The following is a 23,680-nucleotide window of genomic DNA, read 5'->3' on the forward strand; positions in this document are numbered from 1 at the left end:
AATGTATGATTTTCTTTGAGAAAAAGAAACCATTTTCCTCACTTTTTTGTTTGTTAAGCTAACTAAAGGATGAATTATAGAGCTACAAAGTTTCCTGAAAAGTTCAAATAAGGGAGGTTTTTCCAGGATTCTTTTAGGAATTACAAAACAACAGTAGATTGTTTCTCATGCAAACAAATAGTAAGACTAATACATGAGGGAGCCGCCGTAGATGAGGGTTAGGCGGTAGTTTCTCGTCTTCTCTTGTTGTGTTGGTGGAATCACAGCATCTGTGGTTTTCAGTGACTTTTTTTCAGGCCAGCAGAGAGCCGAGTCCAGATCCCAGTGCAGAAGAAACCGGTGCAGAGAAGGAACAACCAGCTGAGAAGAACAAGCAAGAGAAGAATGCAGAACCCAAATAGGTGCAGCTCAACAATGTGTTGTGGCTTTTATGAAATACAGAGTTCTGCTTCTTCTTTTCCACACAAAAGAAATCATTATGTTATGATTCATATGTAACCTTCAGCAAATGTGGAAGAGGTTCATTCTTTAAAAAATCAGATAACTTTAATAACATGTAAGTGAAAACCTTTCTGATTGTTGGAAGAAGCCACTTCATGACATTATTTTCAGAGATATTTAGCACTTATTTGTGAAAACAAGGCAGCTTGTTTTACGGATTAGTTTCCGAATGGTAAAGTTTTAATCTTTTCATGCTCTGCATTTTCAGGACAAAGGAGGTCTGCTTGCTGGGATGTTCAGGAAATCACCCAAAGAGAGATCAACTTCTCCAGCCCTGACGGTAAAACTGACTCTGTTGTGATTCTTCTTCTTCTTTTTGTTTACCAAACACTGGTTGTTAGGAGGCCAAAAACATACAATGCAGCATTGTGCTTTAACTCTAATTCAATCATTTTTACTGAAATAATTTTATTATTTAAATATTAGTAGCATTTTTAATCATATAAACTTATTTAATTAGTAATTTCTAACTCTTTTTTTAATTTATTTTGGATTATGACAGTTTGACAGAGCAGGAAGGAAACGCAGAATGCAAATGTGACATCACAAATATGTTAATTAGCGTGTTAATGACATCATCTAGTGGCTTACATTGGGAATATTTGGCAACAATGCTCACTGAGATCAATAAATGCTCAAACCCTGTTTATTTTTGCCATTTGCTTTTATATTTCCATTTTGTTGTTGTTGTTATTAATCCCATAATTTGTTTTGGTTTTGTTTTCCAATTTTGATCTTTCCTATTTTTTTCCTAAGGTCAGTAAAGCAGACAGTGATCCTGAAGATGCAGAAGAAGAGGAGAAAACATCTGACCAAAACAATGTAAAGTGTTACTTTAGTGGCTTTAACAAGCAAGAGATGTTGAAAATTTTAGAACACTTTACAGAACATTAACAGCACAATGCTGCAAGTTGAAGGAATTCTGAAAGGAGACGAGCAATTATTTAAGAAAAGCAGCCTGTTGGTGCTTTTTATCTTTTATGTAACAAGCTCCTCTTTCAGAAACCTGTAACAAATATCTGAAAAGATCCACAAATTCTGTATGCCTCTGTTAATGGAAAGAAATACTTGCAGAGATGAATATTACTGATTATGTTTTTGTGTTTTTATTGATTAAAATCTTATTTATTTTCAGGAAAGAGGGCGCTTCTTCTCCGGCATCCTTAAAAAGTCCAACAAGCCTGCAGATGACACATCTGCACAGGTGTGATGGCTAAAACTCCCCATTTAGTTTGTAAAATGCCCCTCTATGTTTATCGGACTTATAAGAGGATTAATGTCCTTTCTTTGTATCCCGGACATGAAAATGCTTCCAGGAGGAAGTTGGCTAAGTTTAGAATTAACTGTCTTTTTTAGCAACAATTAAAATTTCTCTGTTTTATCACTTTGTTGTTCCAGGAGAATCTGAGTGCGTCCAGTGAGCTGTCCGCCAGCAGCGACAGTCTGTCCGAGCACAACAAGGTGAGCATCTTTAAGTGTCTGTAGCTGCTCTGATTAATATTAACTCTCATTACAGTGTACAGACAGGTCTGCAGGAGATTCACACTGAACTTAACTGAATAAATCTTCCATTACTGAGCATGTGCGTCTGTTTTTCAGGAAAAAGAAGGAATATTCAGCGGGATATTCAGGAAGTCGCCGAAGCCAGCGGAAACTGCTCAAATGGATCAGGTAAGCGTGATAAAAAATATGATTTATCAAAACCACATAATCAAACCATTGGTTTAAAGTTTAAACACTTTCATTTTGTGTCTCAGGACCAGCAGTCGCTTGCTGGCGATCTGTCCGGCAGTAATGACAATCTGGCTGAGACTCACTCAAAGGTGAGCTGGGATGTGATCATCTGTGTAGCGAGTGGGATATTTATCATCTAACATTGCTGTTATTGTGTTGATGTAACAGTCACTGATGGTGCCGGTTTATCCATCTGCTGTCACCAGGAAAAAGGATTTTTTAGCGGGATCCTCCGCAAATCGCCCAAGATCATTGGAGAGGGAGCACCTGAGCAGGTAATGAGATGTGCACTGATCATAAAAGTCTGTTTTACTTTTTACTGACCCGAGTTTTGGTATTGTCGAAGTGTATTGTGGAAACGTGTCTGTTCAGGATCACATAAAGAGCCAAAAGAAACCTGGAGGTACAGCATGAGGCAGTTTAACACTTTGTTCTGGCTTTTGGAAAATCCACAGACGCTATCATGTTCCATTATTTACAAATATCCTCAAAATGGTGTAAAATAGTGTTTTATGTAAAGCAGCAGGAGTTCTGTACGTTCCTCAGAGCTTAAAGGTCAAAGTAATCACATCATGTGATGCTTACCAAGGGAAGCCTGAATGTTGGGCGTCAGTTTGTGTAAATGAGATGCCGATGCAGTTACTTCCCGTTGAGATTCAGCATTTTGATAGACCTGATTCTAAATATCCTGTAACTTCCTTTAAGAAAACTCTTCTGAGGAGCAAACAGATGGGCAGACTAAAAATAGAGCCTAAAAAAGTCACTTAGAGCTGTAAGTTCTTGAATCTTAAGTAACAGTATCGTGTACCCACAGTATATATTATAGTTTAAACAGCAGATTAAAAAGACCCTGCTATGAGTCTCGAAACGAAAATTCAAGCTCAAATATAAGGGGAGTTAAATGGAGGTTGTCGGGCGCACTCTGCACTATGAGGTGTTTTGAGAGAGAACCATCAGGCTCATTGCAATGACAGTCACATTTGGAGAAAGAGTATAAAAACACCTACGATTTGATGTATAAATTGTAAATGTGTGGGAGAAATTATGGGCGCGAACTAGATTGAAAGAAATATGGTCAAAATTGAGTGTGTGCAGAGCGGTCTGTGGCATGGTGGGTACAGCAGGCGCCCCATGTACAGAGACTATAGTCCTCACTGCAGCTGGCCCCAGTTTGAGTCCCGCATCGGACGGCCCTTTGCTGCATGTTGTTCCCCCTCTCTCTGCCCCCTGCTTCCTGTCTCTCTACACTGTCCTGTCTAATAAAGGCATAAAAGCCCCCAAAAAATTAAAAAAATAAATAAAAAATTGAGTGTGTGACATCAGTGTGTTTGCTCAAAGCTGCCAAACCTGTTACTGTCGTTTTACATCAGCACCCTTAATGAATGAAATTCTCTTAGCAGTGAGTCCCCACTTTGACAGAAGAACATCACTCCCCTGCTCTCATCTCCCACATTATAGCCTAAATTTCTCTCAAGTTGGAAGCTCTAGAAAACTTACAGAGCAGACGTCTTTCAGGTGAATGCCACCGCTCCTCTTTTCAGAGGTTTTTTACCTGCTGATAGTAGCTTTTATTCTTCTTCTCCTGCCTACAGTTATAAATGTTGCTTTATGTTTTGCAGCTATTAAAAAACAATAGCAACATTTCAATAAGCTTTGTGCGGTTGATTTATTTTTTTTAATTATTTTTTAAGATAAACATGCAAATGAAGCTTTTACATGACATTTACTCAACAGGTTTCCTGTTAGGACCTCCTGCATTTAGACCAACATTTCCTAACTTTGATGATGCTCTCACCGCTCAGCTGTTTCTTTTTGCTCGCTTATGTCAGCGGACGGGACGCTCAGCTGCTGGGCGACCGAATATAAAGTTTGAGCCGTTTGTGTTTCAGGATAAAGAATCGCTGCAGACTGAGTTGTCAGCCAGCAATGAGAATCTGTCTGAGAAGAGCGAGACAAAAGTAAGGACTTTCTATGCTTTTCAACACACTGAGAAAGACTTTGTGTTACAGGACTTAATTTAGTTGTAAAAACAACACGTTTTTGTGTGTGTGTGTGTCAGGAAAAAGGAAACATATTCAGCTCGATGTTCAGGAAATCTCCAAAACTGTCTGAAGGCCCCCGACTGAAGGAGGTAAGATATCAACATATGTCACCTCTGAAGCTTAAACTGTGCAGATGTGTTCACATTGACTCTGGAACCATCGTTATTTGCTAGCTTTATGAATTAGAACACAATCAGGAGAAAGCTGGTTTGTTCAGTGGGCTCCTCAGGAAGACCCCGAAAGCAGCTGCAGAGGTAAAGCTCCTCAAACACACGAGTAGTTTTCATGTAGAAACTCAGGAAAACAGGTTATGTCATCAAAAAAAAGGGGAAACGGGAATTTTTTCTCTCAACATTTTTGATCTTTTTGATGGCTGTGAACTAAAGATCGGAATGTGTTTGTTCACACCAAGACTACTCTTTAGATTTTATCATCTTTGTCACTGCAGACATTTTGGCTTGCGATAGCAGAAAAAGAAGAAAATAACATCAACAACCACATTCCAGAGAGATTTACGGGTTTCAGGTCTCTACTCTTGTGTAGCAGCTTAGATCGTTGATGTAATGTTTCACCTTTTCCTGTTAGGACAGGCCACAAATACCTGCCATGACCCTGGTTTCTGGTTTGGAGTGGGCCTCCCTCACTCACCTGTGAAACTAAACTAATCTCTGTGGCAGGATGTGTAGGTTCAAAGTTATTCAGCCAACATCTACAGGCGCATTGGCCTCATCAGATAATACAAAAATTACAAGAAAAACATCCCATCTTTTTAAAGGAGTAACTTTTCCATCTTCAGAAGGAATAACTGTAAATAATTAGCTGCGTTTGTGTTCCAGGAGAATCTGCTGGCACATAAAGACGTTTCAGGCAGCAGTGACAGTCTGTCTGATGCCGCCAGCACAAAGGTCAGTTTGGCATCGTTTAATTAAACTTCATGCTGTTGACGTCCTGTTTTACTATGCTTGTTCAGGTTAATATCATATATAATCGCCATAAAACGGCTGAGATCTGTGTATTCTTTACGTTTTGTACTGAAATCAGACCTGAATGTGAAACTAAGGTTCAGGAGTTTGAAGGGACTGAAAGTTTTGCTCACATTCACTCTGTCACCACACAATGTAAAAACAAGCTAATGCATATTTGTCATATCAACAGGGCCTATTTTAAGCCTAAATCGCACTATATGCTAACTGCACGCTTATCACATTGGCATCGGACATTGTGTTGCAGTTTCCCTGCTGCACGTCAGCCAAGAGCAGCCTTAATTATTATCTGTTTTGATGCTTTTTATCCAGATTATTCTGTTACAAGATAACAAAGAATTATGCCTTTTTATTTAAAAAAAATAAATAAATAAATTATCACTTGAGGCAATTCTGGTGATCTCATACATGAGTGTTTCCGATGATAACATTTCACTGTTCGTTATCACAGTCATGACACAAGGGGAGCATCTATAGCATCAAAACACACCATGCGTGTGCAGTTCTGCTTCGAGCACAGAAAGTGTCATTTCTGGGCATAGATATGAGTTTAACCATCTTTGCTCCAGCGAGGAGCTGACCTACAAGTGTTTAAAATAGAATATATTACCCCTAACCCATAAGCAAGTCTTATTACCTCAAGGTTATTACACAAATGTATCCATTATCACAACAAAAAACAGAAAAGGTTTCTGTACCACTGTGAGTGTTTGCTGCTTTTCTATATTTTTGGTGAAAACTAAATAAATTTACTTAGTTTTTTGGGATATTTTTCATCATTATTCACCATGACATGATAGTTTCTAGATAAATTCCTGAATTGAGGAAATAATGTCCTAACAAAGAGTCCAAAAAAAACGTGTATCAGGCTTCAGAGCCTTTTTGCTTTCGTGTGATAACGACCACTCTTTGAAGAAAGCTTAATGTTCTGTTTAAGCTTTGAGTCTTCTTAAAGCCACTATCTGAGCAAAACAACTAGAAGTCTCTTAGGAAAGATTAGACTGAAACATCCTCAGTGTGGACCAGATGGATGTAACTGATTTCATCTTTTTCTCAGGAGAAGAAGTCACAAGACGATGAGCTCTCGGGCAGCAGCGACGGTCTGGCTGACAACAACACCAAAGTGAGTCGTTTTATTCTTCATCCATAAACTATGTTGAACAGCTGACTCTGTTTATAGTTTATTTGAACTGCTTGATGTGTAGGTTGGAGGTGTATGTTTCCCATTTCTCTGTAACTTTCTTAAACATCAAAACCTACTTTTTACCATCCAGCTGTGTGGAGATACTGCTCCATTTCCCCTTATTTGTGACTTCCTACTAAACTCTGTGGCACTTTTATGAAATCCACCCTGTATTATAGTCCTGTTCAGCTTCTCACTCAGTGAAAATGAATATTATTGTCCTCATTAAGCAGCGTCGCATCCTCCTCCTCCTCCTCCTCCTCCTCTCTGTGACTGCTTATTCTAAAAAGACTGCCTCACTTCTTGTCACACCGCACATTTTGAGGAAAACTCTATGAATATGTGTGTTTCAGGAAAAAGGAGGAATATTTAGTGGGATATTCAAGAACCCTCTTAAATCTGCAGAAGCTGCTCAGTCTGAGGAGGTAACACTGCAACATGGATCAGTGAATCCAACTCTTTTAGATGCGTGTCTTCTGTTTTCTGGTTGTTAGCAGGACTTCAAATGTTTTCATGCAGAGTTAAAAACAGAACAGGTCATTTCTGTCTTTGTTATAGAAGCTTTTGTAAACTTTTTAACCATTTTCTTTCACTGGAAACCAATCATTTGCGCCCCACTATCGCTTCATAATGTGTCTGTATTGATGCACACGTGTATATTTAAACTTTAAGACATTTATTTATAGTATTTATGAGTTTATGCCTGTGAAGATTGAAATTGTTCAGTCATTTTGGTTAAACCGTAACGTTTTAAGGCCTTTAATCTTTCTTTGCAGGATGGGCTTTCTGACACCGAACTCTCAGCCAGCAATGAGAATTTATCTGGGAACAAACAGGTCAGTTGGAGGCTGGCAGCAGTGAGAATCTGATGGAAACAACCGGCCAGAAGGTATTTCAGTCTAAAAAAACCACTTCTGCATTTGTTTCTGTCTCATCTGTGGCTGCGTTTGTCATGTGAACACGAATTGAAACCTGCTGGCTCGGATCGACTGAAACACGAGTCGGCTGTTCTAGTTTTTCCAAACAGACAGATGATTATGTGCGATATTTGTGCATGTTTCTGTCATGTACAGTATGTTGAGTGTACAGGGTTAAGATCGTGACGGCGATTTAACCTGTCATGGAAGTCGGGGGATGTTTGTGTTTTTAGGGATGATGTGTGAGGGATTTAAGCTGAGTTTAGAGTTCTGTGGTGTCTAATAGGGGGGAAAAGTGATGTGTCCTGACTCTGGAAGTGCTTCGTCCTTAATGGAGGCCACTTATGATTCTGTTGTGGTTTGTTCCTCTCGTGCTCGATGGCAGATTTAAAGCAGACAGTGATGTGTAAACAGGGGAACCATTATTGGACCAGCAGCTTCAAAGCAAGATACATCCCCTAATTTAATGATTGTGTTTATGTTGTCTCTCATGTAGCATACAGGAGATCGTAGATGCTATCAACCTGAGAGACTAATGAGTAGAGACAGTGTTCATATTTATGTAAAAATAATATATTTTTAAGAAATGCTGCATTCAAAACCTGTAGAGCAAACTCTCCTGTGCAAAAAAAAAAGTGCTTAAAATCCCCATAGAGAAAGCACTGATGATGTTAAGTTGTATTTGAGTCCTGGAAAAGAAGGAAGTGACTAAAAAATAAAGGTCTTTGCACAAGATTAATTATCTAATAGACACATGGATACTGTATTATTATAATTGTTTGTGCAGCAGCAAATAACAGTGACTGTGCAGAAGGAAAAAAAAACATGTTGAACATTTAATTAGTCCAATAGATGCCACCTTTTTTCTGTGTGTGTCAGTCATAATATTGGTGGAAACGTTCATTCAGGTGCACACCTTCTTTAAATTTACTGCTATGTTACGTTATTCAAGGTGCGTCTTTGTTGTTTGGTAACCTTGATGTGTATTGTGGAGAATCAGCTCTGTTACTGACAGGAAGTGTAGGCTTAGCCTCTGGATACCGAGCACTTCAGTAAATGGTTACTTCTTACCACTGATTATGCAACAGCTGATGTTGAAATTATGCCAAAGAAAAATAACATGTATGCATGTGGTTGTGTGTTTCAGGAGAAAAAAGGAGGCCTGGCAGGAATATTTAAAAGATCTTCGAGCATCGAAAACCTATTAGATGAGGTCAGTAGCGTACGGCTTTGTAATTACGTGCTTTCTACCAAATATCGTGGGAAATATCTAGAATGAAAAATGCTCATTTACTGTAATCTCCTGTTTCTCTTTCTTTGAAAGAAAAGAAGCTTAGATATATTCTTAGGTCAGAAATGTTTTTACTTGATCAATAAGCATTGCAATAAAGGAGTTTTGGGGGTTTTGGGGCTCCTACTTACTTCACTGGCCTTTTAGATACCGCAGCTAGAGACCTGCAGTCAGCCAACGTGACACGCAGAAGTGGCGTGTTATTTCAACACATTACCATGAGGTCATATTAAAATTACTACCCTGAAACTGCAGCCTCTGAGACTGCAGAAACCCCATAATGCTGTAAATTGTTACATATAGTATTTGTATGGAATCATGCTGGACTAGAACATTTTCTACACCAATAAATCTATTTATTTAGATTTAGTAAATGACCAATAGTACTAACTATAGGATTTTGCATGTACTTTCTGTTTTTTAGGTTTGGTTTTATGCTAACTTTTTGACATGATGTGAGGTAACACGATTGTTTCTGTGTCTGTTCTGTGATCCATCCATCCATCCATCCATTATCTTCCGCTGGTCCGGGGATCGGGTCACGGGGGCAGCAGCTTGAGCAAAGAGACCCAGACGTCCCTGTCCCCGGCCACTTCCTCCAGCTCTTCTGGGGGGACCCCGAGGCGTTCCCAGGCCAGCCGAGAGACATAGTCTCTCCAACGTGTCCTGGGTCTTCCCCGGGGTCTCCTCCCAGTGGGACGGGCCCGGAACACCTCACCGGGGAGGCGTCCAGGAGGCATTCTCACCAGATGCCCGAGCCACCTCATCTGACTCCTCTCGATGCGGAGGAGCAGCGGTTCTACTCCGAGCCCCTCCCGGATGACCGAGCTTCTCACCCTATCTCTAAGGGAGAGCCCAGACACCCTGCGGAGGAAACTCATTTCGGCCGCTTGTATTCGCGATCTCGTTCTTTCGGTCACTACCCACAGCTCGTGACCATAGGTGAGGGTAGGAACATAGATTGACCGGTAAATCGAGAGCTTCGCCTTCTGGCTCAGCTCCTTCTTCACCACGACGGGCCGGTGCAGAGCCCGCATCACTGCAGACGCCGCACCAATCCGTCTGTCAATCTCCTGTTCCATTCGTCCCTCACTCGTGAACAAGACCCCGAGATACTTGAACTCCTCCACTTGGGGAAGGATCTCATTCCCGACCCGGAGAGAGCATTCCACCCTTTTCCGGCCGAAGACCATGGTCTCAGATTTGGAGGTGCTGATGGTCATCCCAGCTGATTCACACTCGGCTGCGAACCGCTCCAGTGAGAGCTGAAGGTCACGGCCTGACGACGCCAACAGAACCAAATCGTCCGCAAAAAGCAGAGACCCGATTCTGAGGTCGCCAAACCGGACCCCCTCGACGCCCTGGCTGCGCCTAGAAATTCTGTCCATAAAAATTATGAACAGAATCGGTGACAAAGGGCAGCCCTGACGGAGTCCAACCCTCACAGGAAACATGTCCGACTTACTGCCGGCAATGCGGACCAGACTCTGACACCGGTCATACAGGGACCGAACAGCCCATATCAAGGAGTCCGGCACTCCATACTCCCGGAGTACCCCCCACAAGAGTCCCCGAGGGACACGGTCGAACGCCTTCTCCAAGTCCACAAAACACATGTAGACCGGTTGGGCGAACTCCCATGCTCCCTCCAGGATCCTGCGGAGGGTGAAGAGCTGGTCCACTGTTCCACGGCCAGGACGAAAACCACACTGCACCTCCTGAATCCGAGATTCGACTATCCGGCGGATCCTCCTCTCCAGTACCCTCGAAAAGACCTTACCAGGGAGGCTGAGGAGTGTGATCCCCCTATAGTTGGAACACACCCTCCGGTCCCCCTTTTTAAAGAGGGGGACCACCACCCCGATCTGCCAGTCCAGAGGCACTGCCCCCGATGTCCACGCGATGCTGCAGAGGCGTGTCAACCAAGACAGCCCCACAACATCCAGAGCCTTGAGGAACTCAGGACGGACCTCATCCACCCCCGGGGCCTTGCCACCGAGGAGTTTTTTGACCACCTCGGCAACCTCAGCCCCAGAAATGGGAGGTCCCACGTCCGAGCTCCCCAACTCTGCTTCCTCATCGGAAGGCGTGTCGGTAGGATTGAGGAGGCCCTCGAAGTACTCCCCCCACCGACTCACGACGTCCCTAGTTGAAGTCAGCAGAGCCCCGCCCTCACCATACACGGTGTTGACGGTGCACCGCTTCCCCCCCCTGAGCCGCCGGATGGTGGACCAGAATCTCCTCGAGGCCGTCCGGAAATCGTTCTCCATGGCCTCCCCGAACTCCTCCCAAGCCCGAGTTTTTGCCTCAGCAACCGCCGAGGCTGCGTTCCGCTTGGCCTGTCGGTACCCATCAGCTGCTTCCAGAGTCCCACTGGCCAAAAAGGCCCGATAGGACTCCTTCTTCAGCTTGACGGCCTCCCTCACCACTGGGGTCCACCAGCGGGTTCGGGGATTGCCGCCACGACAGGCACCGACCACCTTGCGGCCACAGCTCCGGTCGGCCGCCTCAACAATGGAGGCACGGAACATGAGTCCCCGAGGGATGTCCCCCACCTCCCCCGGGACATGGTTGAAGCTCTGCCGGAGGTGGGAGTTGAAACTCCTCCTTACAGGGGATTCCGCCAGCCGTTCCCAGCAGACCCTCACAATATGTTTGGGCCTGCCAGGTCTGACCGGCTTCCTCCCCCACCAGCGGAGCCAACTCACCACCAGGTGGTGATCAGTTGACAGCTCCGCCCCTCTCTTCACCCGAGTGTCCAGGACATACGGCCGCAAGTCCGATGATACGACTACAAAGTCGATCATCGAGCTGCAGCCTAGGGTGTCCTGGTGCCAAGTGCACATATGGACACCCTTATGCCTGAACATGGTGTTCGTTATGGACAATCCGTGACGAGCACAGAAGTCCAACAACAAAACACCACTCTGATTCAGATCGGGGGGGCCGTTCCTCCCAATCACGCCCCTCCAGGTCTCACTGTCATTGCCCACGTGAGCATTGAAGTCCCCCAGCAGGACGAGGGAGTCTCCCGGAGGAGCACTCTCTAGTGCCTCCTCCAGGGACTCCAAAAAGGGTGGGTACTCTGAACTGCCGTTCGGTGCATAAGCACAAACAACAGTCAGGACCCGTCCCCCCACCCTAAGGCGGAGGGAGGCTACCCTCTCGTCTACCGGGGTGAACCCCAATGTACAGGCGCACAGCCGGGGGGCAATAAGTATGCCTACACCTGCTTTACGCCTCTCACCGCGGGCAACTCCAGAGTGGAAGAGAGTCCAACCCCTCTCGAGGAGGCTGGTTCCGGAGCCCAAGCCATGCGTCGAGGTGAGTCCGACTATATCTAGCCGGAACCGCTCAGCCTCGCGCACCAGCTCAGGCTCCTTCCCCAGCAGAGAGGTGACGTTCCACGTCCCAAGAGCCAGCTTCAGTAGCCAAGGATCAGACCGCCAAGGTCCCCGCCTTCGGCTGCCGCCCAGCTCACATTGCACCCGACCCCCATGGCCCCTCCCACGGGTGGTGAGCCCGTAGGAAGGGGGACCCGTGTCGTTTCTTCGGGCTGTGCCCGACCGAGCCCCACGGGCACAGACCCGGCCACCAGGCGCTCGCCGGCGGGCCCCACCCCTGGGCCTGGCTCCAGGGGGAGGCCCCGGTGACCCGCGTCCGGGCAAGGGAACACGGCGTCCAAAAGTATCACTCATCATAGGGGTCTTGTGAGCTGTTCTTTGTCTGGTCCCTCATCTAGGATCTGTTTGCCATGGGTGACCCTACCAGGGGCTTAAAGCCCCAGACAACATAGCTCCCAGACTCATTGGGGCACGCAAACCCCCCCACCACGGTAAGGTGACAGCTCAAGGGGGAGTTCTGTGATTTCAGGACAAAAATATTTGCAGTGGCATGTTCAAGAAAAGTCCAAAACCAGCAGATGAGGTGCGTTAACGGCCTGTGCACAAACTTGACTAATAATTTGATTTCACTTGTATGTGTTGGTCTCACTTTAGTTTCTGTGTGTGTGTGTTCAGGAGTCAAACGAAGCAGGCGAATACAAGAAGTTATCCACCAGTGCTGAAAATCTGTTGGAGGCAAAGGTGCAGATGTTGTCCAGCAGTCTTGGGTTGTTTTTCTGAATTTTCTATCACTGATTATTAACTATTGATGTTTAATTTGTGACAGGAGAAAACGGGTGGACTTGCAGGAATCTTTAAAAAGTCACCCAAACCATCCCCGCGCTCCATCGCTGCTCAGGTGACCGATTAATGCTTTCAGAGTTTTCACCTTCAACCTTAAATCTAACCAGACTGATCTGAAATACAACTTCCTATTAGAAAATAACTCTGCAAGTCCTTAAATATTAAGATTATTAATACACAATACAGAAGATGATGAGTGGAGGTGAGTAGCTCACAGCTGTTTCTCTTCTAGGACCCCCTCAGTGACTCAAAGCAGCTGACAGACAGCTGCGACAGCCTCAACGAAGTTGGGATGGTGAGAGCTTTTTCAAAGAAATAGTGATATAAGTTGCTTTTTAACTTCCCTTTTCACACAATATTGAGGCATTTAAAAAAAGCATAACTTAAGCTGGAAAGGAGAAAGAAATGCTCAGTTCCCTCAGCCCTTTACGACCTGATCCAACAAGTTTAAAATGAAAATGCACGTATTTAATCAAGAAGCCAACCAGCTTTGTTGTTTTAAACCTTCATGAGGAGAAATATCATAACTATGTTAATACATGAAAAATATTCAAGTGTAAACCTCTGATATTTGTTCCTTCCTTCCTTCTGACGTGACGTCAGTGATGATTTATTATCCAAAACATTTCAATAATTGTTTTTTTTTTTTCCTTAAAAGGAAGATGAACTGTTTGGTAGCACCAATAATCTTCTTGAAGCCTCAAATACCACAAAGGTGAGTCTATATATATATATATATATATATATATATATATATGTATGTATATATATAATATACATATATACCGTATATGTATATGCTCCGTTTGTATTATGCTTTTGTGTCTAAATTAAACAAAACAAACACTTCATTCATCACTTTTTGTTAACAGGAGAAAAAAGTCGGGTTTTCTGGGATGTTCAGACGGACGCCCAAAACTTCGGAGCAGCAGGTACAAACAAAGAAAAACAACGTTTAGGGGCATCAAACTAATTTATTTACACTCTCACACGAATAACAAACTTAACACGTTCTCACACATGGACACCGGAGGTGTTCAGGAGAAAATGCCGCCAATTTGAACCAGTGTTTTTCTGCAGTTGCTGCTCACATAAGCATGCAAATATGAGTAAAAAGGATGCAGAGAAACGGGTTTCTAAAGCGAGCGGGAGGCGGTGTGGGATGAAATTCATGAGTACTGAATATATCTGTGACGATCTACTAGGGCTTAATTTCCAATCCGATTGATTTTAATTTGTAAAACACAAATCCATTCAGAGTCCTTGAATGTATTTGTGTTTTATGCCATTTTCGGCATCACCTGCGTCGGGATCTTGTTGCACAGTCTTCAAGTGTCAAATGACTAGTTTGAGCTACGAGATTCTCGCACATGTTGGGAAGAACCGGTCACGTCTGTGAGAAGAAGGAAACGCGGCAGAAGCTGCAACGCTGACAGCGGCGCCGTCACACCTGAAGGCAGACGAGTGGCCGGCCGATAATGTGCCAAACCAAAAAGTGTGTTTTGTTTTTATTTTTTTTTTGATTCTTGCAAGTTTTGTGAAAACCTCTTTTATAGCCCAAACAAATCTGTTCAGAAAAAAAATTCCATCTGAAATGGAATTTAATCGATTCAGTAAATCCATACAGATACAGAGCCCCTGATGACCAAGAAAAGCAGCGAGCGCGCACAGCGACAGCAAATGCTCCGAAGTATTTGCCAACATATTCATACGGGGGCCGGGCAGAAAATCTGTGGAACATTTCAGGACTCTCATGCGCGTGTGTTAAAATATTAATGTCAAAGGTTTAGTTTGTTGGCTAAACATGCTGGTGGGAATATTAACGAGTCCAGAATTAGCAGTGAATAGTTTGTATCTGTCTGCTGTTTGTCTCCTTCTTTTGTTTATAGATATCTGCTTATTTCTACATTCAGATGAAAAATGACTGCTTTCAAACATGATCCAAGTCTTATAACACATATACACAGCGTCTCTAAACACATGACAGCACAATAGTCTCTTTACATTTCATATAAACCCAGATAGGCAGCTTTGTGTGCGCCCAGCCTAATCACCGCTAACTCCAGAGCCGTCTGCGTGTTTCTTTGCAGGAAGGTGAGGACATGGAGGCGCCGGTGGGAGGTGGGCTGAGACGCAAGAGGACAATAAAGAAGAAAAGACGAGTACGTTGTTTTCTTTTAAAGATCTGGGGGGCGGTTTCACAACACGAATTTCCACTTTTGTTTTTATGGTTCTCTTGATCGAACAGTTTGAGATTTGAGCTTCGATCTTTACCTGCTCGCTGCACTTTGTGTTTTCTCTCGATTTTCATCAGGTTGTGTCGTTCCGGATCAAGAAAACTCTTCCCAGAATTCCCAAAGTCGGTCAAGCTTCACAGGTATTTACCGCTATCTGATGAGCGTTTCACCCTGAACAGCAAAACGTGACAAAACATGAATGAATCGATGGTGTTATTTACTCACTTAGTTAATGACTTTAATAACCCGTTTTCTGTCCCCAGGATTCAGATAAGATGCCTATGATTGAGGAGTCTGTTGAGCTGCAGGACCTGAACGCAGTGCAGGTTAAACATCTCATGTTTCTTTCATTAAAAACATGCAATACGCCTTTTTTATACACATATTAAGGATGAAAACTGCTTTTTTCCATGAAAGTTTTAAAATGTGCTCTAGATATATTCGTTTGTACCTGATGGAGGTTTTGACAGATGTTTTTATTTAGATCCTCTCATTTTGTTTTATTCCAGTGAAAATAATATTGCCTTGTTCTTAAAAGCCATGTTATCTCTGCAGAGCTGAGCAGAGCAGGCTTTGTGTTACAGTTGTGTTCCTGTTTGTTAACCAGGAGAGCACAGTGGAGGTCCAGCCCGTGGAGATAGCATCTTTTCCAACTGAAGGAAACCCCGTGGAAACTGAGCCGGTGTGTTTGTGTGTCTCACTACGTGCGGTTAGTTTATACAGGCCGTTAGTTGTCTCTTCATTAACGGAAGTCCTTGTTTTCAGGAGAACGATGAGCTGATGGAGTGGTGGAACACCGTGAAAGGTTGTGCATTTACATTTGATTTAAACAGAAATGTAATGTCATTTCTCCATTTACTGATTGTATTATTTCTGTTGCTGGTTGCCAGGTTGGACCGAGTGGACAGAGAGCTCTAATTTCCAGGAGGGAGATGGGGAAATGTAAATATAGTTTCTTACTTTTGAATACATTTTAATTCTGGTTACCAAAGAAAATGTATTTATGGTTCTGGGGAAATGTCTCTGGGGTAAATATATGGCTCGTTTCCACTCGTACCCACTCAGCTCGACTCCGTTTTTAGTGTTTTTCCGTTAGGTAGTAGCACCTGCTACCAGGTGCATTTTTACCCCTATTCAGCCGGGGTTCCGGTGAGCTGATTCGAGCCGAAAATGTGACGTCTACAGACTGCAGGCCACTGAATGGCTAAGGGAGTGACGTAACTGGATGAATAATTAAAGCGACTCCTTCACAAGAACCCCGCCATGTGGAAAGCAACGGCCACAGCGTGGCCGGCAGCGTGGCCACAATCACCGGCCTCATTCTGGCACCTTTCACCTTTGGAGCCTCGATTATAGTCACGGCGGTGGGGATCAGCGTGGCGACGGCCGGCAGCATCGCCTCGGCGACGGCGAACATCACCGACGCGGTTCACTCCGACATGGACCGCAAGAAGGTGGAGAAGATGATCCAGGGCTACCAGGAGGAGATCAAAGACATCAGAGAGTGTATGGAGTTCGTCCAGGTGAGGAGAGGTTTGGCTTTGTTAACCACAAGCTTCAGCCAGGTCGAGATGTCATTTACTTCTGAAACGCAATCAATTATTACACATAAATATGTGTGACTGTGCATATTCCCAAAGATCAACAGCTTCCCTGTCAAATCCAATTTAAATCTGCCAGAAACAGTTCTGTTTTTCAGTTGTTTCTATTCTAAAATGATCAATATTATGTATGTATGAAATGCACTCTTTTCACCTCCGTAACTTAACTTCTTTTACCTCAATTCAATAATAAAATGACAGATATTCTAATACACAAGTCAAATAATACAATCCTGATATTAGTTTTTTGTTTGTGAGCAGAAATCCTATGAAAAGAGTGATGAGAAGAGGGTCAGCGTTGGTACATATCTTGAGACTCGGGACCTTATATTCACTGACCAAGTTCGTAACCTCGGAGTGTTGATAGACTCAGATCTGACTTTCAGCAGCCACATCAAAGCTGTCACCAAGGCAGCTTTTTACCACCTCAGAAATATCAACAGAATTAAAGGTTTCCTCTCCCAAAAAGACCAGGAGAAACTCATCCATGCATTCATCTCCAGTAGACTCCATTACTGTAATGCTCTTTTAACTGGACTTCCCAAAAAGAGCATTAAACATCTGCAGCTCATCCAGAACGCTGCTGCTAGAGTTTTAACCCGGACTAAGAGATCTGAACACATCACACCAGTTTTAAAATCTTTACTCTGGCTTCCAGTCAGTCACAGAATAGATTTTAAAAGTCTGCTGATGGTTTACAATCTGTGATATGTTCAGAGAATATAAACCCAGCAGAGCTCTTAGATCCAAGGACTCAGGTCAGCTGGTCCAGTCCAGAGTCCAGACTAAACATGGAGAAGCAGCATTTAGCTGTTATGCTGCAAACAAGTGGAACAAACTGCCAGTGGAGATTAAACTTTCACCAAATGTAGACATTTTTAAATCCAGGTTAAAAACATTTCTTTTCTCATGTGTCTATGCATGAAATATCTTTTAATTTATCTAGACTGTTGCCTGATTTTAAATTCATTTAAATGATTTTATTTGTTTCTCTTTATATTATTTTATGTATTTTTAATGCTTCTTGCACTCCCTGCTGCAATGCTTTTATTTTATGTAAAGCACTTTGAACTGTTTGTACATGAAATGTGCTATACAAATAAATTTGATTTGATTTGATTTGATGTTATTGTAAGGCATCTCTTCTCTGAGCCTTCACTGAGCCTCCTTTGTTGTCTCTGCCTGCTGTAGGAAGGTATGGACACCCTGCAGGAGTGGGATTTTGAGAAATATTCTGAAAGTGCCGCCAAAAAGGCTTTGAACCACAACATCAAACACGTGATGACAGAGGGAGGCCGGGCTGGAAAAGCCTTTATGATCAACACCGACAAGCTCATCAGCACTGTGCAGGTTTTAGGCGCCGCAAGCGGTGCCGCCAAAGCCGCCCAGGCCATCAGCGTCACCACAGGCGTCATGTCCGCCCTCTTTTTGGCCCTGGATGTTTTCTTCCTCGCCAAGGACTCCCACGAGCTCCGTAAGGGCGCCAAAACCAAATTCGCCGGCAAGATCAGAGAGGTGTGTAAAGACCTCCAAGACGGCCTCCTGGATCTGAACAAGGTGAAGACTCAGCTGCAGAAGACCATGGACGGCATCGAGGTGGAGGAGTACGAGGAGATTGAGGAGGTGGAGGTAGAGGTGGAGGACGATTTGGAGTCTGACCCGAAGAAGCCGGCTGAGCTGGAGCAGGAGCTGGACATCCTGGAGGAGAAACTGGACAAGAAGGAGGTGGAGCCACAGAAGAGTAAAGAGCCGGAGAGGGGACTGTTCAAACTGAAGAAGGACAAAAAAGAGGAGAAGAGCGTGAAGGAAAAAGCAGAGCAGGAGGAAAAGAAGGAGAAAGAGAAGACAGAAAGTTATGCAAAGGAAGAGGAAGAAGAGAAGCGCAAGTCTGACTCCAAATTAGAGAAGATTCCTGATGAGAAGAAGCAGAGAAATGATGAGTCAAGTTACAAAACAGACAAAGAAGTTGTAAAAGAACAATCTGAGAAAGGAAGCAAGAAAGAGAAAGAAACTGAGAATCGATTAACAGCTGGAAAGGAAAAGAAACATGAGCCTAAACCTGACAAGACTAAAGAAGATACTGGAGCAGATAAAACAGCAGACGGGAAGAAAAAGGAGAGAAATAAGTCTGAAAAAGAAAAGGAAGGAGCTAAGAGCAGATCAGGAGATTCAAAACGAGATGACAGGAGTTTAAAGGCCCAGGCAGAGTGGGACAAGAAGGAAAGTGAAAGGAGAAGCAAGGAGGATGAAGGGGGGATGAAGGCTGAGAGGAAACAGGAGAAAGAGGTGGGAGTACAAGGAGGCACAGCAGCAGGAGCGACAAAGACGGAGAAAGAGGAGGCAAAGATGAAATGAGAGAACGAGATGGGAGAGGAAGCGACAGGTCGGAGAGTTGGGTGAGAAAAGGAGAGGAGAGAGGAGTGAAAGACTGGAGAGCAGAGATGATGAAGAGCAGAGGGGAGAAAAGAGGAAGCAAGGAGACCGAAAGAGAGAATCATAGAAGCACGAGGAAGGAGTCACATCGAGGTCACGACGAGGCGACGGCGCGGAGGGAACACGAGGATCGAGAGTCGGTGAGCAGCAAGCATGAATCTGTGAGGAGTCTCGACAGGGAGAGGGGGGAGGAGAGACACGGGAGCAGAGTGGAGAGCGCCAGGAGGTTTGAGAGAGCCGGAGGCGAGAAGGAGAAGGAGGAGGAGGAGGAGGAGAGGCCGAAGAGGAGAGGAAGCGACAGAGAGCATCACCACAGCCGGCGAGGACCTTGACTTCGATCAAACGCTCTGCGGAAAGAAGGACTAAACATTTAGTTTGAGCCCGAACGCCAGCGTGATGACTGATGACGTCAGCAGCATTCTTCTTTCAACGTGGCGAGCTTCACGGGGTTCTCCCACCTGCCTCAGTCACGTGTTGGTGTCACACAGAGGTCAAAGTTCATACTGACTTGGAAGAAAAGCAGCCCACAAACACGGAGGGGAAGTCCAGCTAAGATTAGGACGACTTCACCAGACGTGTGACGACAATCAAAATCCACTCGCTGCTCAGCGGGTGTCTGTTCATCACGAGGACAGATTTACACCCAACGTCATATTCATGATCCAGAGATGAAGATGAGATGTTATCATCCCTGAGGAAATTATCTGTGAACACAAAGCGCTCCTTACTCAGGATAAGGGCTAAAACCATCTCCAAGAGTACATCATGACACTAAACGTGACATCATGACACTAAACGTGACATCATGATGCTAAACGTGACATCATGATGCTAAACGTGACATCATGATGCTAAACGTGACATCATGACGCTAAACGTTACATCATGACGCTAAACGTTACATCATGACGCTAAACATTACATCATGACTCTAAACGTTACATCATGACGCTAAACATTACATCATGACTCTAAACGTTACATCATGACGCTAAACATTACATCATGACTCTAAACGTTACATCATGACTCTAAACGTTACATCATGACTCTAAACGTTACATCATGACGCTAAACATCGCTTGTACATCTGTTTCTCGACTCATCGCAGAAGAAACTGAAGCGGTTAAACGGATGCTCTGAGTTAAAATGAACAACAGTAAAAGTTGTGCTACATATAGTGAATAAGGAGCCATTTCACCCTCAATCAGAGAGTTTTATCCCAAAATGTTTGAGGTTTTTTTTTCTCTAAGTGATATAAACCAGGTGATTTAATTGTTTTTGGCGCTTTCAGCTCTGATGAACTGTTTTAGAAATCAGCTGAGAGGATTCGCTCTTTCTAAAAGAAATTACCAGAAATTACCGCTTTTTAATTATCCAGAGCAGAAGGAAGACTGAGAGAGACACGAATCAAATTACATTGATGACGGATAAAACTAAAGGTACAAGTAAATACTGTGTCTCTGTGTCTCACTGTCAGTTATGAAACCGTTCAGTGAGACACAGATTGAAGAGTTTCTCTAAAGCTTTTGTTCCTTTTTGTTAAAAACAACCAGCTGTAAACTACAGTTCACACATCATGATTGTTATTTCAAACCTCAGGGTGAGTTTCTGAAACACGTTAACGTCGGTTACTGTGTTGGTCTTTCAGGGCTCAGACGCGTGCCGTCTTGTTTTTTAATCCCACCTGCAGACGCAGAATGATCGTTTCTGTGCTGAAATCATGTGATGGTTGCTTTGTTTTTCTTAAACTCAGCCGTTACAGACTGCCTGCAGTCAGCGCACTTTAACCAGGCGTCGCTTCCTCCACGCCTGCTCTCTCAGGTGACTTATCCGTCATCACCACTGGCGTTTCTGATGTATTCTCTGTTTGTGTTTGTATGTTTATTTACGGGTAAACACTTTTTTACGGTGCTGGTTTCTTACTGAACAAATAAATTATTAATAATTCCAGAAGTGCCCGTGTTGATTTCTTATCTCACCTACAAAATGAAAGTACGACTTATTCTTTCTATCAACATATGCTGGAGTTTTATATCTAAAAGGCTGGTTAAGTTCACTGATTTCAGCTGAAGTTTTCTGAGCTTTAACCTCTAAATACCCCCAGGAGGCGACATAGAGCTGTAAAACCTGTTTAATTAAAATGTGTTTTATAATTGGCACTTAAATTGCATCTTAAATCTTGCAGAAACTTGTCGTTTTAATGTATTTCTTTCCATTCATGCACTTTTTTTCATGCACGAGACGGAAAAAGAGAAGCGAAAAGCTCAAAATAAGTACACGAAGAGGAAAACGACCCGAATGCACGTGGGTTTGCCGTGTATGTGTGTGAGCTTTAGCATAAATTGTCTTTGAAACCTGCCGGTAAATCAGTTCAATCAGAAGGGTGAAACCCTCCTTTATTTAAGATGGTTTTATTTACCAAAGATGATGCCATTTTAATGTCAAAGTCTTTATTTTCTTATCTTGGGAGAGTTTAAGTGAAAGGTTGCTTGAAAGGTTTTATGTGAACCAGGAGATATTAACATAAAGTTCCTTCTCGAGGCCTTTAACAGCCTAAAATATCGTGAGCATAGACACAGAAAACTATTTAATCATTTGGACAGATAAAATACCAGCGGGCTGAGAGGTTGTATTCACTCGTCTTATTAGGTAACATCCCATGATGGAAAAATAACACTTTTACATTACATTACATTACATTACACTTAGCTGACACTTAAAACATTTTCCATCACATGAGTTTGTGTTGATGCTGCGGGTCACGTGACTCATCGCAGAATGAGGGAGAGTCTGTGGCAGAAACTCTGTGATCAAAGGAAAGAAAATGAAAACCACAGAGAGAGCAGTGTGTCTGTTTGGGACTGTTTTAACTCAAAAACCGCTTGTTTTTACATCATATATGATGAAGGAAAACGCACACTCTCCTGCATTTTTATACAAAAAAAGCACCTGAAATTCAAGGCGAAAGATTCAACTTTCCCTCTGCAGTGTGTGTAAAGACAATAACAACAATCATCACAGGGAAACCCACAGGAATCATTATTTACATGCATGTAAATTATCCGGCTTGTAGGCTGACCTGGGCCGTTTAAGTTTCATCTCCCTTGAAGAACCTGTTTTTAATTGTATGAAGCTATAAGTGACCCTACAGATGAGCTGCACCATGGAAACGGGTCATATAAAAGTGATCTAACGAGTCTAAGATCAACTACTGCTTTCATCACATTTCGGCTCTTTTGTCTTAGCAGGTTCGATTATTAGCCGTTTTTTTATCCAACTTAAGGAAAAAGAGCTTTTATTGTTGTATTTTTGGTAGATTTACACCTGGTTTGATCTGTGACTGTGATTTAAAAAAAAAGCTCACAAAGCTCCTCTCTGACCACCACCTTTACTTCATTTACATCTTCTTCAGACTGAACTCTTATCTTTTGTTTCCTTTGTGTTTGTTCTGCTGGGTCTTTATGCAAACACAAAAGGGCTCGGCTTATTTAAACTACGTCAAAGAGCTCAGACCAGAAGGGATCAGTGGGACTCAGATAAGCTAAGCTAATGATTATTCATTATACAGTCTTTATTTAAATGCTTTTTAACATTTTAAGGCAACTGGAGAATGTTTTTTTTTTTTTTTTCTGTGATAAAACCACATGAATTCTCTGACTTTTCTGGCTGAAAGTGTGTGGAAGTAGATTCATTTTAAAGTCTTTGAAGATGGTTTCCTCCGTTCATGACGTTTTCTTTTTAATTAAATTGAATATTTCAAAAGTTTTGGCAAGAAAAGATTGATGTGAGCACCTGTCTGTTGGATGTGCGTCATCATTTTTGGCGTCTGAATGGTTTCAATAGCTGAAAGTATGTGGAAGTGGTTGTGTGGCCAAAAAAGATACGAATAGAAATCAGAAAAAGAGGACCTCAATGGCTCAAACTGGTACAGCAAGAAAATATAATCCATGTCAGACCAAAATGATGCAGAAAGTTGTGTTTCTGCATCATAAGTCGACCTTTTTCTACTGATCAAAAACTGCTGCGAAGCATCAGGAAATTCATGTGGTCGATTGGTATTTTTCTGGCAGTGAGTCTGATCTTCCAGTAAAATCTCATCTAAAAAGCGAAAACAATGCCTAAAAGGAACACATCCTCCTGAGCTCTTCCAAGAACACTGCTTTAAACTTCATGTCGGGGCAAAACAAAGATCTTTGTCATTATTTTAGCGAAGGGCTGTTTGCTGGGGAGTTAATTCCCCATTTTGCAGAGTTTCCGCTGTTGTTGAGCAGGTGAACATCGTGTTTTAAACGATCCCACCAAGAACAGAAGAAACCTGATCAGGCCTGGATGTCACAGAGGGACCCACACCGGGGTTTAAAATGTAGTTTTAAAGGGATAGTTTGCCTCTTTTGACATGAAGCTGTATCCCATATTAGCAACATCATTTATGAACATTTTCTTACCTCCTGCTGCGTCCTGTGAGCCGAGTTCCAGCCTCGTTTTGGTGTTGACGAAGGTAGTCCGGCTAGTTGGCTGGGGTTTAAAAAATAAAGTGTTTTGCTTCTCAAAACAATATGCGTTCAAAA

The 23,680-nt window shown here is 43.2% G+C and overlaps 2 protein-coding genes across 2 annotated transcripts; both read left to right on the top strand.

Annotated features, from left to right (window-relative positions):
- Positions 1-317: 317 nt before the first annotated feature.
- On the top strand, positions 318-6,410 carry LOC142398946 (uncharacterized). Its single transcript, XM_075483206.1, has 12 exons — positions 318-401; positions 710-781; positions 1,258-1,323; positions 1,637-1,705; positions 1,900-1,962; positions 2,101-2,172; positions 2,259-2,324; positions 2,442-2,510; positions 4,125-4,193; positions 4,295-4,366; positions 5,114-5,182; positions 6,318-6,410. The coding sequence occupies exons 2-12, from the start codon at positions 734-736 to the stop codon at positions 6,408-6,410; spliced, it is 756 nt and encodes a 251-aa protein (XP_075339321.1). The 5' UTR covers positions 318-401; positions 710-733.
- An 815-nt stretch (positions 6,411-7,225) lies between these two features.
- On the top strand, positions 7,226-21,065 carry LOC142398951 (uncharacterized). The gene is made up of 17 exons (XM_075483216.1): positions 7,226-7,332; positions 8,508-8,573; positions 12,525-12,578; positions 12,671-12,736; positions 12,822-12,893; positions 13,071-13,133; positions 13,497-13,553; positions 13,711-13,770; positions 14,929-15,000; positions 15,153-15,215; positions 15,339-15,401; positions 15,683-15,757; positions 15,841-15,880; positions 15,966-16,017; positions 16,158-16,228; positions 16,315-16,598; positions 17,868-21,065. The coding sequence occupies exons 1-17, from the start codon at positions 7,312-7,314 to the stop codon at positions 19,029-19,031; spliced, it is 2,343 nt and encodes a 780-aa protein (XP_075339331.1). The 5' UTR covers positions 7,226-7,311; the 3' UTR covers positions 19,032-21,065.
- The last annotated feature ends 2,615 nt before the right edge of the window (positions 21,066-23,680 follow it).

This window comes from Odontesthes bonariensis, chromosome 14, assembly GCF_027942865.1.
Source record: "Odontesthes bonariensis isolate fOdoBon6 chromosome 14, fOdoBon6.hap1, whole genome shotgun sequence".
NCBI lineage: Eukaryota > Metazoa > Chordata > Actinopteri > Atheriniformes > Atherinopsidae > Odontesthes > Odontesthes bonariensis.

Bases quoted from the DNA above. Each gene is read 5' to 3' on its own strand.
- LOC142398946 (XM_075483206.1), top strand. From the start codon at position 734: ATGTTCAGGAAATCACCCAAAGAGAGATCAACTTCTCCAGCCCTGACG. The intron at 1,963-2,100 runs GTGAGCATCTTT...TCTGTTTTTCAG, and splicing joins GTCTGTCCGAGCACAACAAG to GAAAAAGAAGGAATATTCAG. The intron at 4,367-5,113 runs GTAAGATATCAA...TTTGTGTTCCAG, and splicing joins AAGGCCCCCGACTGAAGGAG to GAGAATCTGCTGGCACATAA.
- LOC142398951 (XM_075483216.1), top strand. From the start codon at position 7,312: ATGGAAACAACCGGCCAGAAG. The intron at 13,771-14,928 runs GTACAAACAAAG...GTTTCTTTGCAG, and splicing joins CCAAAACTTCGGAGCAGCAG to GAAGGTGAGGACATGGAGGC. The intron at 16,018-16,157 runs GTAAATATAGTT...CTCCGTTTTTAG, and splicing joins CAGGAGGGAGATGGGGAAAT to TGTTTTTCCGTTAGGTAGTA.